The sequence below is a fragment of the Labeo rohita genome, chromosome 17 (assembly GCF_022985175.1).
Source record: "Labeo rohita strain BAU-BD-2019 chromosome 17, IGBB_LRoh.1.0, whole genome shotgun sequence".
Classification (NCBI taxonomy): domain Eukaryota; kingdom Metazoa; phylum Chordata; class Actinopteri; order Cypriniformes; family Cyprinidae; genus Labeo; species Labeo rohita.
In genome coordinates this window covers 32,408,846-32,427,903 of record NC_066885.1, presented here as the reverse complement: position 1 = coordinate 32,427,903, position 19,058 = coordinate 32,408,846, and the positions used below count along the sequence as shown (strand labels likewise).

The 19,058-nt window shown below is 35.1% G+C and overlaps 1 protein-coding gene across 4 annotated transcripts in view; it reads left to right on the top strand.

Annotated features, from left to right (window-relative positions):
* ralgapa2 (Ral GTPase activating protein catalytic subunit alpha 2) overlaps positions 1 to 19,058 on the top strand; it is a 182,486-nt gene that overhangs the window by 24,534 nt on the left and 138,894 nt on the right. For all 4 annotated transcript variants that reach the window (XM_051132677.1, XM_051132675.1, XM_051132674.1 and 1 more), the window contains exons 2-3: positions 6,824 to 6,934; positions 15,574 to 15,623. In XM_051132677.1, coding sequence (XP_050988634.1) covers positions 6,824 to 6,934; positions 15,574 to 15,623 — 161 coding nt within the window. The remainder of the gene's footprint in view (positions 1 to 6,823; positions 6,935 to 15,573; positions 15,624 to 19,058) is intronic.

The window sequence follows — 19,058 nt, the reverse complement described above, 5'->3', positions numbered from 1 at the left end:
GACAGTATTTATTTATCATCAGTTGTTCAAATCACGGTAATCAAATACGGTTATAATGATAATTAAAATATGAAACAGTAATACTAACCGTGGGGAATTTTATCACGATTTATCGTCAAACCAGTAATCGTTACATCCCTTATATATATATAAATAAATAATATGTATATGCATACATGAGTAGACATGAGATATGGCTGTATATCGGCACTGCTGTGATCCAGCCGTAGGTAAATATCTCACGTGTACGATTGTGATATTGCATTTAAACAACAGTTCAAACGCACGAGTGTGTAAATAAATAAACAAAATGACAACAGAGTGTCTTTAAAGCCCTCTTTTGTGCAGAACTACTACCTTCTGCCACGAATTGAGCGATCGTGATTACCTGCATCTGATACAGCATTTATTCACGAGTAGTTTGAATGTCCGCTGAGGAAAGCGTCATCTGTCTCATAACATTAATATCCTTTGATTTCTAAAGACTGCGCTGCGCAGTGCATTTGTTAGCTGCATTAAGCTGATGTTAAAACTAAAAATAACTTTTGTTTATGACTGTGTTCATTTTTCAACTTAAAAGTCTTTTCTGCTGACTAGTAAAAACAGTCTCTTGTCGCCATCTAATGGCGGAACAATGTAGCTAAAATCACCATCACGCAAACACGCACTGTTTCTTAATACTAAACACTATTAATAAATACTACAATTATTTATATAAAATACAGTATTAAATACCACTATTATTTATATAAAATATTATTTATTTAATAATAATATTTAATAAACAACAACAACAGCCATCATAAAAGTTGCTAGGCAATTCAGTCAAAATTACACAGGCAGCGCTCTGATGTACAGCATTGAATTTACGTAAACATGATTAGATTTTGCCAAAACAATTTGCTTTGGAACAAATAATAGATTAATGAGACCAAAGACTGCCCGTTAGATTTTCCCAAAACGAATTGTATCTCATTTTTAACCACTACAGAGACATCAGAGCCAGTGGTAAATTCCTAGAGATGCTGTCGACCGGATTCATGAGCGCAGAACGGCCACTGACGATCTGGAGCTCACGTCTAAAAACATTGACGCAAATTTAGACGTTATCTTTATTAACAAACTGCATATTTAAACTATAAACAAGTGCATTCTCACCTGAAAACCTTTCAAAACTACATTCTGTGACACAGAAACAGTAATATTTATAAAATTGTACTGGATTTGGGCGTCCGCCATGACACGCGCTGTAAGAAGTACCGCAAGCAGAGTGATACGATTACAAACTGTGAAACAGCTGTTGGAGCACTCTGTGTATATTTGTTTATTTATTTGAATGAATTACAAAGTAATGGAGATCAACTGGAAATTGTATTTTTAAATGCAAAGTATTTTGAGTACATTTAAGAGACCATATTGATGTATTGTGTTCCACTTAATTTATTCCTTAAATTGTCTTCACTTGGTCTTGAAAAGTCTTAAATTTACATCAAATCTGCATGTGGCTTTAGTGGTTGTTTGTTGTTACTGTATTAAAGAGCATACACATCAGTACTAAAATAACCTTCACCCAGACACATCAGAGAGATCAAAAGGTACTAATTGTGTGTGTGTGTGTGTGTGTGTTATGGACATGACAGTTACAGAGGCTTCAAATCAAATTCTGTGGAAATCAGTGGGATAATTACAAACCTCCAGCACTTGTTTACCATGATGATTCAGACAGATCACTCACTAATGCTGTGACCTTATTTAAGCTTACTGCATTTATAGCCACAATTTGGGAAGGAAATGCATACTAAAAAAGCATTTTTTTTTGTGTGCCTCTGTTTGAGTCATTTCAGTTTTTCAAAAGTTTTTTCAAAACTTCATGCATATACCCACATCTATTTAGCCATCCTACACCTTCATCAAAAATTGGTTTGGGAATATATTTGCCATCTCATATTGCTGCTAAGTGCTGCCTGCTAAGAACTCTACATGCTAACAGAACACCACTCATTCACCCTAATAGTATCACTGAATGCAGTGTATACTTTAAATCATAGCATGTGGTGGTTTAATAATTGTAAGAGGTCATATAGTAATTCAGGTTTTAATGCAGACTTGTCATGGTGTCTCAGGTCAAAGTCTGCTGGTTTTAAAGCATTTCAGATTGTTTACCATCGTCATGTGCTGCTTTAAGAATTCACATGCGTAATATTGGTAAAACTGTTCTTTTTTTGCAGTAGTTATTATGTCTCAAATGCTGTGGATTGATCTGAAGTTGAATTAAACCTGGGATGTTGCTTTAAGGCAATCAGGGAATGGTGTTTACATGGCCATTTCTTATTAAAAGTGCTGTCAAAAATAGGATTATAGTAGTCCAGCTGTTACTGACTGAGGGAACATGAAATGACCTTTGGTACGGTGGCGTTCACATCTCAAATACACTGGTGTTGACATAGCTCTTTGACATCCAACTGTCATTGGATATTACTGATCTTTCTCTCTCTCTCACTCACAAACGCTCAGGCAAACCTCAGGTTTTGTCAGTGTGTTTTCTTGGGCAGCAGGAAGAGGCCCGACACAATGAGGGTTGAAAAGCAGAGCATGTGAGAGGCTCTGATAAGAGACACGCCTGTGCTGTTATTGCTGCTCTTCTGTCCTGGACTCTGTCTATGTCAACCCTTCCATGAGCGCACCACAGTAATACACGTTTGATACGACTGCGTGTTCAGTTTGCACGCAAGAAAAGACATGCACTCATTAATGTTTACACACATCAGATATGTGCATCATATTCATTGAACTTATTAGAGTTTTAGTGGTCATGTTAATTTTGAGGTTGTAAATAAAACAAAAGATTATTAGAGCATGTTTTACGAGAAATCACTGTTTTAATATGTGATTAATTATTTGTGAAATGTATTACCAATTTCTCAGTGGAAATGGTTGCAAAGTAAATCCTTCACCAACAGTTTTTTTTTTTTTTTTTTTTCCAGTGTAGAATTTGTTCCAGACAATTAATAAACAACAGTAATAAGCATATCATCTGTAAATTGTCCATTAGATCTGATTAAATGCATTAAAATAATACATACAAAATCTTAAATATAAATAAAATGTGAATTACTCATGCATTTTTATCTTAAATACTAGTGAAATATAATAATAATAATAATAATTATTATTATTGTTTTATTTAGTAATGTTTAGTAATGTAATTTTAATAATGATAATAATAATAATGTATAATTGCAAAATTTTGCCCAAGTTGTGTAGCCCTTAAAAAACAAACAAATAAATCCTGATCACAGTTTTAATTAGAAAAGTCACATATCCATTCATTCATTCATTCACATTTACTTTTCATTTATCACATTTATCTTTCATCAATGTGATAAGACATGTGTCCTGTTAGACTCGGTTTCTTAAAAGTCTTCTGCCTTCCACAAATACATAAAGTCATGGCATTAAATGTTTAAAAAAAATAAATGACAAAAGAAAGGAAGAGCATATCTGCAGTGTGATCATCAGGTATAGTAAAAGTTATTTCCATATTCAGGTGGTTTGGAGCAGATCTATTTAAGCCTTAAGCTGTTGTTTTTTTTTGTTTTGTTTTTTCTTCCAATGTATTTCCCCAGCATACAGGCTAAAGTATGGCTGGTCTGATTGAGGTGAAAGCCATAAAGGTTGCGAAAAACTTTCAAATCCATCTTCCAGTAGGGTTGTGACGATGAGGAAATTTCCCCACCGGTTAATCGACATGTGACAACACCGGTAATACCGATATCACCGTGGGGGTGGGGGTTTCCTCTTTTCCTCTTTTTTCTGCGTTTAAATAGCTTATAAATGCGTGCGTATTATACTTTCACTTTCAGTTTTGCGGGAATTGGCAATTCGGCGTCAATTGTTTGAATGGACGACAACGAAAGTACAAAAAAAAAAAAAAATCACTGATATTAAACAGAACTTTTATTAACATAACGAAAAAAAAAACACAACGCCATTCTCTTTCTGTAAATTCGACTCCTCTCGTTCTCCTCACGTGATAAATGAAATATGACGCATTGTAGCCATGTTCAGTTTTTAATTATAGTGCATGCTCTCGTCTTAAGTAAATTTAGAATTATATTTTCCATTTAATTCAAATAAATATTTAATAAAAAAACGAATACTTAAAAAAAAAAAATGTGGGGACGGTGTCACGGTGGAAAAGTGATGTCACCGGTGTTGCGTCTTAAAACCGGTAACACCGTCAACACCGTCTATCGTGGCAAGCCTATCTTCCAGTTCCAAATCATAATAGTAATCCCCTTTCTGGGCTGTAGATCCAGTGTAATGACAGATTTAGTGATAATAAAGTAGCTCATCCTGATTATTTAGGATGTGATTACTTGTCTTAAAGGGGTCATCGGATGCCCATTTTCCACAGGTTAATATGATTTTTTAGGGTCTTAATGAAAAGTCTATAATATACTTTGGTTAAAAATTCTCAATGGTAGTGTAAAACGACACCCTTTTTCCTTGCCAAAATCAGCTCTGTAAAAATCATCCCTTTCTGGTTGAGGCTGCTTTGAATGCAAATGAGCTCTGCTCGCCCCGCCCCTCTCTTCTCGCTGTGGAGTGACGAGCCTGTTTACTTTAGCCCCATTTAGCCGCGTTTAGCCGCTAAACTTGCTAACTAGCACATTATTAGGAAAGGCGATCGCAAAGATTCATAAAAAAACCCCTTATACTCACTTCTGCTGTAAGTGAAACTGGATCACGAATGATTTGCGCGAACATAGACGGATATATGTAGATCGGGAGGCGCATTCCCTTCACAAACAAACGTAATCCACTGCATCTTCAGCAGCTCAGATGTCGGGAGTAAATGACGACCACTATGTTCATTATTACATCCAGTAGCACAACACCTCAATCGCTCAATTCTTGTCTAACTTACATCCCTGCTTCGGCATCAAAACATGGAGGTTGTACTTTTACAACTGATCTGAGTTAAGACGCTAATGTCAATCAACTATCGTGGGAGCGGCCTCTGTCGGTGTGATGCAGCAACGGCAGGCATCTGAGAATGGCTCGATTTCGAAAAGCAGATATTATTTTTACAGATCAATTAAAAACCACTGCACGGACTTATCATTATAGGGTAGATTTGTACATACACTGCCAACACACATTAATGTTCAAACAGCATGTAAAAGTGAACTTAGCATCCGATGACCCCTTTAATCAGACGTGGGCTTTCTCTGGGAATCCCCACCCATCCAACTGTGTTTCAGCTTTTATAGCTTTTTATGGTGATATCAATGCTAGAGATACCATTTACATTTAGATTTTCTGATGCTTTTCCTCAGAAATTGTTAATATTCAGTGGGCAATTACCTAAAATACAGTGTGTCCTAACATAAGCACCACTGGCCCAGCATAATGACTTCATCCACATTTGTCAAATGGGTGTTCTCAGAGCTCTGTCAGTCTGGCTCCAGGCAAAATATTATTTCAGCCATCAAATCCATTCCTTGTCATCATCTATCATCTGTCCCTGCTGCTATTAAAAATCAGGCCAGTGCCACTGCTACAAATTGGTTGCAAATGCCAGTGTTTCCCTGGAGCCAGTCTAAGGGCTTTGGGCTGCTTTGATCGCTTTGTTTGGAAAAGAGGAGGTGAGATGTGAATATTAGTCTATGCCAACCTTAGGGTTGCTCTGAAAGCAAATTGTTGATTTCTATACGATACCAAGCTCGTATAAATAACCATTTACATTTTTAGATGAGCTACATGTAGCCCAATGCAGCTTGACTAAATAGACTTGTACAGTATACACATGAGTAGTAGGAATACCTACTGGAAATCTACCAGTGACCTTACAGTGAACTTACTCAGGGCATCACTCCATCTGTTCATCTGTCTGAACATCAGCACGGATAAGATCTGTTCGGTCCGGCTTTAAAGACATTTGAACCAATAAGATAAGCTTTTGGGTCATGAGTTTGGAAACGGTGTTCTAAAAATGTGTGCTGCCTCAGGATGTGCTACCGGTCAAATTTTAAGTTGAGGTCCCAAGCACTAAACCTAACCATACAGCCATTCAAATATAGCGTTCAGTACAAAGAGTACAAAGAACACATTCAGTACAAGTGATATGAAACGTAATGAAAATAAATAAGAAAATGAGGAACACATATATAAATATTTAAAGTTATAATTGAGCCAAAAAAAAAGTTATTGATTTTATAACCATGATTTTTTTCTCATTTGCGAAATTTCTTTTTTTACATTTCTTTAGAATAACTGCACTTTCCTCATCTACTTTTTTGATTTATTGTATTTGTCTTATATAATACCAGTTTTTTAATATTAATTCCAAAAAAAATGAAAAGATAACAATTCTTTTAAAACAAAATTGTTTGGATTGTAGTTTGTCACTGAGGTTTTTCACATTTTATTTGAGCAAAATATCACAAAAGAGCTTGCTGAACTCCAGATTAGATCATCTGATCATCTGCATTTTTTTTTTTTTTTTTTTTTTTTTTGCAATGACGAGAAAATGTATGCACGTTTGTCGAAGAATAAGCAAAATGCTGGGCAGAAAATGTATCCTTAACGAGGAAAAAATTTAACTCTTTTTTTACGATCTCATGAAAGCTTGTCTGGATGAAATCTAGTCTCCACATGCACATTCATATCTTTGAATTGTTTTTGGTCAGCATTTAATTATACCATATATGACTGCAGAATGATCTAATGTAATATTTTAGTCATGCACATATTGGATTTATTGTCCGTTTATGGTGTTTTGTCTAATTTGTTATTTTATGTTTGTTTTTTTCCACAGATATTACTGACAGGAATGAACTGAAGTCATTTTTTGAAACCAACTGCTCACAGATTTATTTTATCTTCTATGAAAATTTCATTACACTGGAAAGTAACTTAAAGCAAAAAGGTAAGACACGTTTATCTGCTTTCTGGAGCTTAGAAAGGTCTCTTCAGCTCTGGGTCCCTGAATACCTCAAGAGTATTACTATACAAGGTTGTCATTAATCTTAGGGCTCGGCAAAAAATGTAATAAATGCTGTTTAATTCCAATTTGCCTTAAAACAATCTTGGTTCCAAGATCAATCTTTAAAATAAATTAATTCATTTGTAGCACAACTCTCATTCAGTAAGTACAATCATTTTATGTTGCATGTTAATTTTATTATAATTTTATCACACAAATCAATCAGTTTGATGCTTGGTAATGTGACTGATCACTGTAGTCACCTCAGGACAAATGGCATGCAGCACAGAGCAAGAGTGTGCCAATAATCACTTCCTCTTAGTACAGCTTTTACTACAAGTTAAAGCACAAAATAAACATGCATATCAGAACATGTTGAAGAGTACAGTACAACTTATGGAAATGATTCTTTCTCATGTAATTGCTCAATCAGTGTTTTAGCTGCAGAAGGATGTCAGTAAAACAACTTGTAAACAACATGCCACTTAACATTACATTTTCCTCAGGAAAGACTTTCAGTATCTATAGCTCATTAGCTGGTCATTAACTTGTCCGCAACGGTTGAAATGTTTGCATAAAATTCCATTTTTATTTGGCTTTTGATTTATTATATTTGTAGTTAAATAGTAATTCAATTTAATAGTTTGGACTCTATTTTAACTTCTAATATTAATGTAGCAAGCGTTCCTACTGCATATAGTTTACAGGAGGTTAGGAAATAATAACTTCATTTTACATTCACAGACAGATATAATACACACTGCATGAAAGAAAGTATCCATATAAAAAGCATAATAGGGGTACTTTAAGTTTTTTTTTCATCCACTTCTGATGATGTCCTGATAATATTGTGCATCCCTAATCCTAATATATATATATATATCGCATCTCTAATGTAATCCGTTCCAAATCAGTCATGTACTGTTAAAAATTCAATTTCAGTTTCATGCTACATTATAAAGTAGCTTGCTTAGAAAGGCAGCTCACAAAGGTTTTGGAAAAGAGCTTTTGAATAATGCATGATCCTTCCAAAAAGAAAAAAGAAACTCTACAATTCCTCAGCTTGACGTAACGGCCCTGCCTCGCTGTTGCCTGCATGCCCCCTCATGTGAAGTTAATGAGGCTTTTGTTTCTGTTGAGTCCCATCACTGACCAAAGTGGTTGTCTTGCACTGCATTCAGTGAAGGTCATCTGTCCTTCATGCTCAAACACAATTCTGCAGTATTTGTTTGAAACTCACACCTCGTCATTTCTCTGCATATCAAGCTGAGCAGTTAACTGAGTAACTTAAAGACCAGGAATTTAAATGCTGGAACACAGAATTGGAGTGCTGACATGCATCAGTGCACTATAATAACAATCTCAGCCTTCTTAAAAGGGTATAAGATGGAGCGTCACACTAAAGATAACCTGTGATGCTGTACTGGTACCAACTATAACCATATATCCCTAAGCTTTAAGCATCAATGTGCGGCTTGCCTGCAATGTTTGGTGCAGACATTGATAATGTGAAAGATGCCGTTTTTCTAAGCCTTCAGGCTTCTCATTTTTACATGATAAACTGAGCAATATTTACATTTACATTAAGCAGGCGCTTTTATTCAAAGAGTCTTACAGATGAGGATCATCACAGACAGTTTATCATAGAACTAACAGTATTCATAGTGCATAATGACAAGTTTAGTATAAACTATATCAGCAGTCTGGAGCATAGATTAAATATATGTTTTAATAGTAAATGATAAATAATTTACTTTGCTCCCACCACTGAATTATTAGCTCTTGAGCAGCAAAATCTTACCAGATTGCAGTGTGAATTGATTGTGATCATAAGCTAATATGGTGTGAAAATGCATCTTTTTTATTAAGGTGTACTGTAAGCAGATGCATATGTAAAATAGTGTGATCATCAGATTTTAAACAGCATATAAATCAAAACTGCCTGACGTCACTAAATGAAATGTAAACCCAGGAAGTGCTTGGGACTGTGAAGCTTTAGGGGTGTTGATTCAGGTGATCTACTTCATCTATGGTTTGATAATCGATCTGAATCCAATCCAGTTTTTTTTTTTTTTAGCTTTTTTTTTTAATGAAACTTACCCACATTCAAGTGTTGATAAAAAAGAATGCATGAAGCTAGAATAAAAACATGGTCACACTTTATTCTAAGGTCCAGTGCCCGGTTGCATAAAGGACCTTAAGTTTTTCCCTTAAGTATGAAACTTAAGGCATGATTTCCCCTTACCTAAGGGGATGATTTAAGTGTGTTGCATATAATCCCTTAAACACTTCCCTTACTAAAGGGAAACCGTTAAGTGTTTTACGACAGCGATTCAAGGTTTGCCGTTAAAAAAAAATCTATTGTTGCTATGGACACGTTATTTTGCAATGCAGATAGTGGTGTAAGTTTTCACAGAAAACAGTATAACACGGATAAGGAGAACAAAATATAAACCAAATATAAACGAGAAGGACCAAGCGAGACGGAAACTCAAACTGATAATTCACTCAAAACGAAAAATTCTGAAAAATCATTTTATTGAGTTTCCAAGGCGATGTGAACATTATGAAGCGTATGTTTCATTCATACTCGAAGCCGGAGGGCGCTCTTGCGCTGAAAGTCCAATCCGGACTCATAGAAGTGTTATGATGGAATACAGCAGTAATCGCTGCAGCTAAACTGAAACGTAAACACAATAAACACACGATTGCGACAATATACGGTTTATGTGTGTTTTTTAAGTTATCTCCAGGTAATACGCAGGAAAATACAGGAATAAAATATCGAATATGAATTTGTTCTCGTGTGTGACGGACTTTTGTTTGAGGTATTATGTGTGAATGTAATTTAATCAATGGTTGTATGTGAATAAATGCCCAAATTAATCTGTTTAACATATAAAGAGGACGATCGTGGATTGAATCAGCGCGCTGTTTAACACTTAAGGTGACATTTTCCATACCTTATGTTATACTTAGGGAAATGACAGCTAAGGGGCTTTATGCAACACTTAAAGGGGTTTAAGGGATACTTAATAGAAATTCTAAGGGTCTATGACGTTTCAACTAAACAAACCCTTAAGTGACATTTAAGGGATATTTTATGCAACGCCCTTAAGTGTAAGGGAAACATAAGGGCGATCTTAAGGGAAAATTACACTTAAGGTGCTTTATGCAACCGGGCACAGTTCTTTTGTCTTAATAAACTCCTAATTTGTTGCTTATTAGTAGTTACTAAGGTAGTTGTCTGGTATTGGGTTGGATTAGGGATGTAGAATGTGGTCATGCAGAATAGCTGCTTTACTAATAAACAGCCAATTTGTTAATAATAGGCATGCTAATAAATAACTAATTAATAGTGAAAATTGTTCCCTGTCCTAAAGTGTTACCAAAAATTTTTCTTTTCTTTCTTTTGACATATTGTTTAGCTATTCATACAGCAAAATATTCTGGCTAGCAACATTTTTAAAAATGTTGCAGGGAAAGAGTTAACTGTAGTCAGTACTACAACAACAACAACAACGTTTATTTATAGAGCACATTTAAACACAACCAAGGTTGACCAAAGCGCTTCACAAAGAACAAAACAAATAAAATAAAAGGAAAACCAGAGAATCAACAGACAAATAAAATCAATGGAATACCACAGGAAACATGCTAAGAATTGTTACAAGCCAGGGTAAAAAATATGTCTTAAGATAGAATTTAAAAATACTAATAGAGGGGGCATGTCTGATAAAAGGAGGAAGGCTGTAGCATTCGCAGTAGCGAAAGCACGATCACCGCGATTTTTAAGTTTAACTCTCTGAACTATGAGCAGGCCAAGGTCACAAGATCTCAAGGTTCTAGAAGGGGAAGCAGTAAATCGGTTAACCATTGAGGCGCCAGGTTATGGAGAGCTTTGTAAACAAATAACGATGAGACGAGATGTTACGAAGTCATGGATAGCTGTTTCGAAGTTTTTCCGAGATAGAAAATGTTTAACTTTACTGAGAAGACGAAGTTGGTAAAAACATGACTTGACTACAGCTGAAAGCTGTTTATCAAACTTTAAGCTAGAGTGAAATAGAACGCCCAAGTTCCTGGCACACTGTGTATTACACGTATTGAGGAAGCCAAAATCAAAATTAAAAACAACATTTTCATTAGGACCAAACAGAATATCCGATTTCTTTTCTTTCAGAAAAAAAAAAAAAAAAAAAAAAAAAAAAAAAACCTTGAAAGCCATAACTTAAGTTCATTTAGGCAATCTAACAAGAGCTGAAGAGAATACTTATTATTATGCTGTAGAGGAAGATAAAGCTGGGTATCATCAGCATATAGATGAAAAGAGGAAAACAGAAACCAGAGGGAGCAAGTACATAGAAAACAACACCGGGCCAAGGATTGAACCTTGAGGAACACCACACTCAAGAGGAACATCAGAAGAACAATAATGTCCTAAACAAACAGAAAAACACCTATTTGACAAATAAGAGCAAAACCACTGTAAAACCGTGCCACGAAGTCCAACACAAGACTCCAGGCGTGACAGAAGAATGCTGTAGTCTACTAAGTCAAATGCACACCTTAGGTCTAAGAGGACAAGAGCCACAAGTTTCCCTAAATCTGTCTCAAGAAATATGTCATTTAAGACTCTTAACAGGGCTGATTCAGTGCTATGTAAAGCTTTAAAACCTGATTGAAAGACTTCATTAATAGAGTTATCTGACAAGAAGGTTTGTACAACTTTCTCCATAATCTTTGAAATAAAAGGAAGATTTGAAATGGGCCAAAAGTACTACAGAACTTCAGTACAAATCAATTTTATAAAGATAAACATGTTTTGGAATAAAATATATTGAGAAAAATATAGCAAGATTATTAGAGTGTGTTGGCATGTTTGGTTTGATTAAAACAATGCTGCCATTCGAACCCGCTAAAAAGATGGGTCTTGGTCCGCTTCCAAACAAACTCTGGTGTGGTTCGAATGAAATATGAAAACAACAAGAACCAAATACTTCTAAACGAACCAAAAACAGGAAGTAATGACAAGATGCGACGCTATGCGACATGATTTCATGAAGGGAAGAAGTGGTGTATCCAAAACAAAATGAGCAGAGGGCAACGAGGAGGTAAAGTGCCTTTTATGAGCTTTTTGTGAGTTTGCAGGTGGTGAAAATAAAATCATATACACGTAAAAATGAGGATGCTTAGTCCAGCAGACAGCATTAGGTGTATTCGTCTTAAAGTGGTGCTGTGCAGACAGATCAGTGAATGGGTACTTTGATGGCATACACTTGCCTATACTTTAAGCTGCTTTAAAGGAGAAGTCCACTTTCAAAACAAAGATTCACATATAATGTACTCATCCCCTTGTCATCCAAAATTTTTATGTCTTTCTTTCTTCAGTCGTAAAGAAATTATGTTTTTTGAGGAAAACATTTTAGGATTTTTCTCCATATAATGGACTGATATGGTGCCCCGAGTTTGAACTTCCAAAATGCAGTTTAAATGCAGCTTCAAACGATCCCAAATGTGGTTGTAAACGATCCTAGCCGAGGAAGAAGGGTCTTATCTAGGGAAACGATCGGTTATTTTCATTAAAAAAATTACAATTTAAATACTTTTTAATCTCAGACCAAATGAACCAAACTGCAAGTGTGAACAAAGTGTGTCTTTAAGTAAACATTTAAAATGAATGCAGCTGAACTTGACCTTGCTAATCTGAATGTGTAACTACAGTAATACGGTATTACAGTAATAATTTGCAGTTAGCTCAATTTGTTAATATTACAGGGCTCCAGGCAAAAAAAACAAAAAAACAAGTAAGGAGCCATTGGAACCTATAAGAAACAAACTTAGGTGCCAAATTATTTTTTTTTAGGTGCCATAGAATAAATGTGTTTTATTTATTTATTTATTTATTTATTTATTTATTTTTAACACTTTACATTGAATTTCTCAGCATATTAATCCGGTAAACCATGTAGATGTCCTGGGAACTAAGGTTCACTTAAGGTGGGAACTAAACATCTTTTCCGAATTTAAACTATATACAGTCACAAAGGATTGTTTATTACACAGAATCTGTGCCAATATCATGGACCATAAGCATCGCTGAGTGTATTTTGGGTTACTTCTTAACGCATCCTACAAATGTTGTCATATGTCTTTCACACATCCAGTTGTTTTTTCTTCATTAGTAAAATGCAATAGGAGGTGTTGAATTTTATCTTTAGCTTATTGCATTCTTTCTTATCATGTAGACAACAGGTTAAATAAATATGCAATAGCGCATAAATATAGCAAAATGCTCCTCTTTATAATTATTTTTCTAGCTGACTGATGAGTTTATGGATGCTAAATGGTTATTCTAAGGTAAATGTATTGTTACGTGGCATTGTTTACAAGCCTTACATTTTTTTCTGCAGTTTGAAACACCGAGCAATTACATGAGACATTTCAGTACATGTACATCAGGCTCTCTTATAATATAGCCAACTTTTGATGTTAATTCATGTTCATTTCATAGCCTACTATAGTAGTAAAGAGAAAGATATAATAATAAAAAACTTTGTGTGCCGTAGTTTACACAGTACTGGCGGGGAATGTGCATTGATTTTATTAAATATACTTTATTAAATATGTTACGTGGTTTAGTTTGATAGGTTAGCTGTTTTTGTGGTGTTCAGAGAAAGCACCTCCGCAGCGCATTCTTAAAGGAGAACTCCACTTCCAGAACAACAGAGCAACAATTCACAAATAATTTATTCACCCACTTGTCATCCAAGATGTTTATGTCTTTCTTTCTTCAGTCGTGAAGAAATTATGGTTTTTGAGGAAAACATTTCAGGATTTTTCTCCATATAATGGACTTCATTGGTGCCCTGATTTTGAACTTCCAAAATGTAGTTTAAATGCAGCTTCAAAGGGCTCTAAACGATCCCAGCCGAGGAAGAAGGGTCTTATCTAGTGAAACAAAAAAATTTTGTATACTTTTTAAGCACAAAATCTCATGTAGCACAGGCTCTGGGATGCGCATCCACGGTGCTGCGTACTAGTGAATCACGTCGAAAGGTCACACGGAACGTAGGCGGAACTACAGACCCAGTGTTTACAAAGCAAACACGCAAAGACTAAGAAAGTGCAAGTAAGTCAAACGCTGTTTACAAACAAAAAGCTACAACGATGTCAGACAATTCTGAAGTTGTAGGAGAAAATAAGATGGAGTTTTTCGCCATACTCTACCTTTTTTAGCCAGAGTACATAGACAATGAACTTAGACGTGATTCGTAGTAGTGATGGGAAGTTCGGATCATTTTACCGACTCAGACCTTTGAGTCTCGTTCAGCAAAATGAACAAATCGTTTTTCGAGTCATTTCGTTTATTTAGTTCATTTTAGCAAAATATAATTAAAATGTTACATGTTACTTCCCTAACACATCTATTGCTTACACAAACGTTGATCACACTACAAACAAGACAAAACTATAATGCTATAAGAAACAGAAAAGATTAATTCATTGTTTACCTGGGTCTTTAGTCTATGATTAGCTCACCTCACCTCTTATCTGACAAGTTTTCGGGTTTGAGTCGTTCATCACGTGACAGCCACATAAGCTTAAGCAATGCAGTGTGAGCCGGAAAAAGAGTTGATTAGTTCATCTCTAGAATCTTCGGATTTGAGTCATTCGTTCATCACGTGATGCCCCATAAGCTTAACGAACGACTCGAAAAACCTGAAGACTCAAAACAGGTGAACTAATTCCAGTACAGAACCTAATAGGATGTTGCACATGCGCGACTGAACTAATCACTCCCCGAGATGACTCGTTCTTCCCAAATCACATTAAAGATTTGTTCAAAATGAACGAATCGGTCAAGAACGACCCATCACTAATTCGTGGCATTATGGACGCGCATCCCAGAGCCTGTGCTACACCAGCTTTTGTGCTTAAAAAGTATACAAATTTTTATTTTTCAAAAAAACAAAAGACCGAACATTTCACTAGATAAGACCCTTCTTCCTCGGCTGGGATCGTTTAGAGCCTTTGAAGCTGCATTTAAACTACATTTTGGAAGTTCAAGATCAGGGCACCAGTGAAGTCCATTATATGGAGAAAATTCCTGAAATGTTTTTCTCAAAAACCATAATTTCTTTACGACTGAAGACATGAACATCTTGAAGACATGAACATCTTGGTTGACAAGGGGTTAAGTAAATTATTTGTAAATTGTTGTTCTGGAAGTGGACTTCTCCTTTAACATAAGAGTAAGACACAGTCATTTCTGCTTGCTGCAATGAATCGCTGTTTTTCTGCACTAAACATGTGAATTTTGTCAAGATATTTTCAGAGATGATAGACAAGGTGTTATAGAATAATAATTTCACGAAAACCTAATTTTAACAAAAAGATTGGCATTAGACCTATTTTTAGAATTTCCTGAAAACGTCCCAGCACGACATCCGACAGGTTTTCCCAGATGTCACCGCAAATGTAGAGCTAACCACAGCAAAAGCACAAGCCTGTGTGAATAAACAATAATGAAGGGTGAATGTAAAATGGCACATTAACTAATTCTATTGCTTTTCTTTCAGGGAACAAATCTCAACGGGAGGAGCTGGACTCCATCCTCTTTATTTTTGAAGTAAGTCTTAATGTGCTGCTCAGTGTTGTTTGTTGCTGTTGAGTTGTTAAACAGCTGAGCTGTAGGTATCTGCGGATCTGTTTATGTCTGCTTCACCTGCAGCTCTGAAGTGGTTTTGAGCTAAAGATGTTTTTGTGCTGCTCTGCCCAGAGCAGGTTTTTCCACTCTCTCTCCTGCTTTTCCTGGAGGTGCCGTCCTCCCTGTGTCTTTTCCTGCCTGGCTGAAAAGTAGACACTAGTTTGCAATACAAATAGGCAGGCAGGGCATTCTCTGGTTTCATTTGCTCAGGGTGGTGACACTCTTTCTTTTTTAGGAAAAATTATGTCTTGGTGTGAGAAGAGAGTTTGTGTTGCATAAACAGAAGTTGACTGGAAAGGTGACTCTGGGGAAAAATGCCTTTTATATGTTTCATGAAAATTTAAGTTTAATGATTATATTCTGATTGGGAAAAAGCTGACTGGGCTACAACACAATAGTCTATTGTTAAGGTATTTGTTAGGATCTTTTGTTTTTAATATTGCTTGTTGCCATTCTTTTGCTCAGTTGATTAATAGTCGGCCAAACAGTACTGTCGGATGATTCATCTGCATTGTTGTCACATTTGTTTTTCGTTGTCTACTGGTGTCCTTAGACACCTGCCGAATTAATTGACAAGCTGATCTAGTTTTAAGCCACTATTGTTTGTATAATGATAGAAACTGTATAATTACAGATAATCTTTCTAATTGTTCAGTTGTGTTAAAACACTGACAGTTTCTGAGGACAAGTATTGTTTACACATTATTTGTCTACTCCAGTCATCAAGTCAAGTTCTGTGCTCATGTCAACAAAACTTAAAAAAAAAAAGCTGATTTGCGATTTTTGCACACTTAAGCCCACAGTATACTTCAGTTTTGATGTGTACATGCAGCCTTTCAAAAAAATATTTGATTGTGTGTTCGCATACACAGGCAGGTGACGCATATTTGCTAGACAGTTTTGTCTTCGCCCAATGCCTGTGTTGTTTGTCTTCAAGAGTGATGACTGATAAAGTTTCACTGTAGTCTTTTAAACTAGAGTTTCTCCTAACATTCTTGTTGTTGTGTCGTTGTTTACACACATGTAAGAAGAGGTTAGAAACAACAGGTTTCAACGTACTTTGCTGACAGCCAAATTTATGTTACATGCTAGAATACACTCATATCCCAAAGTATGCTTTGGGCTTTATTTTGAATAATTAAAAATATTTCATCTGAAAACCTGCTGAGTTTATCATGTAATCTTACTATGTACTATTTATTATGTGCTGCAATGGAAAGTAAACTTTGAGAGTGAAACATCAGCTCTTCCATAGTAAGGCCACAGATAAGCGATATTCAAATTCAGATATTCAGTTGAAAAATCAGCTAGAAAGATTATATTAGCATCACTGGCATTCTAGTTTCATTACTATGCTTTGGGACAAGCAAATTCTATTCTCGCATACTATTTGGGGTGTATAGTTAACTTAAAAAAAGAGTTTCTATAGGTAGTTTGGTGGTGTAAATTGGGTCCAACTCCTTCAGAGTCTGGGCAAGTTGCGTGTTTTTTTTTTTTTTTTTTTTTTTTTTTTTTTTTTTTAAATAAGCCTCTTATGTTTATCAAGGCTGCATTTATTTGATCAAAAATACAGGAAAAAAAGTGATGATACGAAATGTTATTACAATGTAAAATAGTGTTTTTTGTTTTAATATACTTCAAGATATAATTTATTCCTGTGAAGCAAAGATGAATTTTCATCAGCCATTACTCCAGTCTTAAGTGTCACATGATCATTCAGAAATCATTCTAATATGCTGATTTATTATTAGAATTATCTATGCTGGCAACAGTTTTGCCGCCAAATATTTTTTTTGGAACCTGTGATACTTTTTTCAGGATTCTTTTATGTTCAAAAGAACAGTATTTCTTCAAAATATAAACCTTATTTAACAATAGTTTAGATAAGTTTTTGCTAGCACTCTTTTTAAATCCATTTAAAGGAGAAGTCCACTTCCAGAACAAAAATTGACAGATCTTTCTTTCTTCAGCTGTAAAGAAATTGTTTTTTGAGGGAAACATTTCAGCATTTTTCTCCATATAATGGACTGGTACGGTGCCCTGATTTTGAACTTCCAAAATGTAGTTTAAATGCAGCTTCAAATGATCCCAAATGCAGTTGTAAATGATCCCAGCTGAGGAAGAAGGATCTTATGTAGCGAAACGATCGGTAATTTTCATAAAAGTAACACAATTGATATACTTTTTGATGTCAAACGCTCGTCTTGTCTCGCTCTGCCTGAACCGTTTTTTTTTTTTTTTCTGGTTCATGACAGTTAGGGTATGTCAAAAAACTCCCATCTCCTGTTCTCCTTCAACTTCAAAATTGTCTTTATATCTCTGTTTTACCTTTTTTGTTAAGGGTGTTTGATCTTTGCATGTTCACTTTGCAAAGACTGGGTTGGTACTTCTGCAGTGATGTAGTATGATTTTGAAATTATTTTTGAAGTTGAGGGAGAAAATACGATCAGAGTTTTTCGACATACACTAACTGTCTTGAGCCACAATACACAGAGTTCAGGGAGAGAAAGACAAGACGAGAAATTGAGATTAAAAAATATTTAAATTGTATTTTTTTAAATGAAAATAACTGATCGTTTCAATACATAAGACCCTTCTTTCTCGGCTGGGATCGTTTACAACCGCATTTGGGATCGTTTGAAGCCGCATTTAAACTGCATTTTGGAAGTTCAAAAATTGGGGCACCGTACCAGTCCATTATATGGAGAAAAATCCTGAAATGTTTAACTCAAACATAATTTCTTTACAGCTGAAGAAAGAAAGACATGAACATCTTGGATGACAAGGGGGTGAATACATTATCTGTAATTTTTTGTTCTGGAAGTGGACTTCTCCTTTAACACATCCTTGCTGAATAAAAGTATTCATTTAAAGTAGTAAAAAAAAAAAGAAAGAGTAACAATTTCTGATGCCAAACTTTTAAAAGGGTAGTGAATATTGTTAGAAAAGATGTCTATTTTAAATAAATGCTTATCTTTTTAACTTATTATTCATCAAAGAATCCTGAAAAAAAAAAAAAAAAAAAAAAAAAAAAAGTATCACAGGTTCCAAAAAAATATTAAGCAGCACAACTGTTTCCAGCACTGATAATAAATCAGTATGTTAGTCTGATTTCTTTTCTTAAGGATCATGTGACACTGAAAACTAGAGTAATGATGCTGAAAATTCAGCCTTGATCACAGGGACTTTAATGTATATTTAAATAGAAAAATGTTATTTCACATTATAATAATACGTTTTACAGTATTACATTTTTTTTCTGTATTCTTGATCAAATTACACACCCTTGATGAGCATAAGAAACTGCTTTAAAAAACATTAAAAATCTTACTGATCCCAAACTTTTCAATGGCAGTG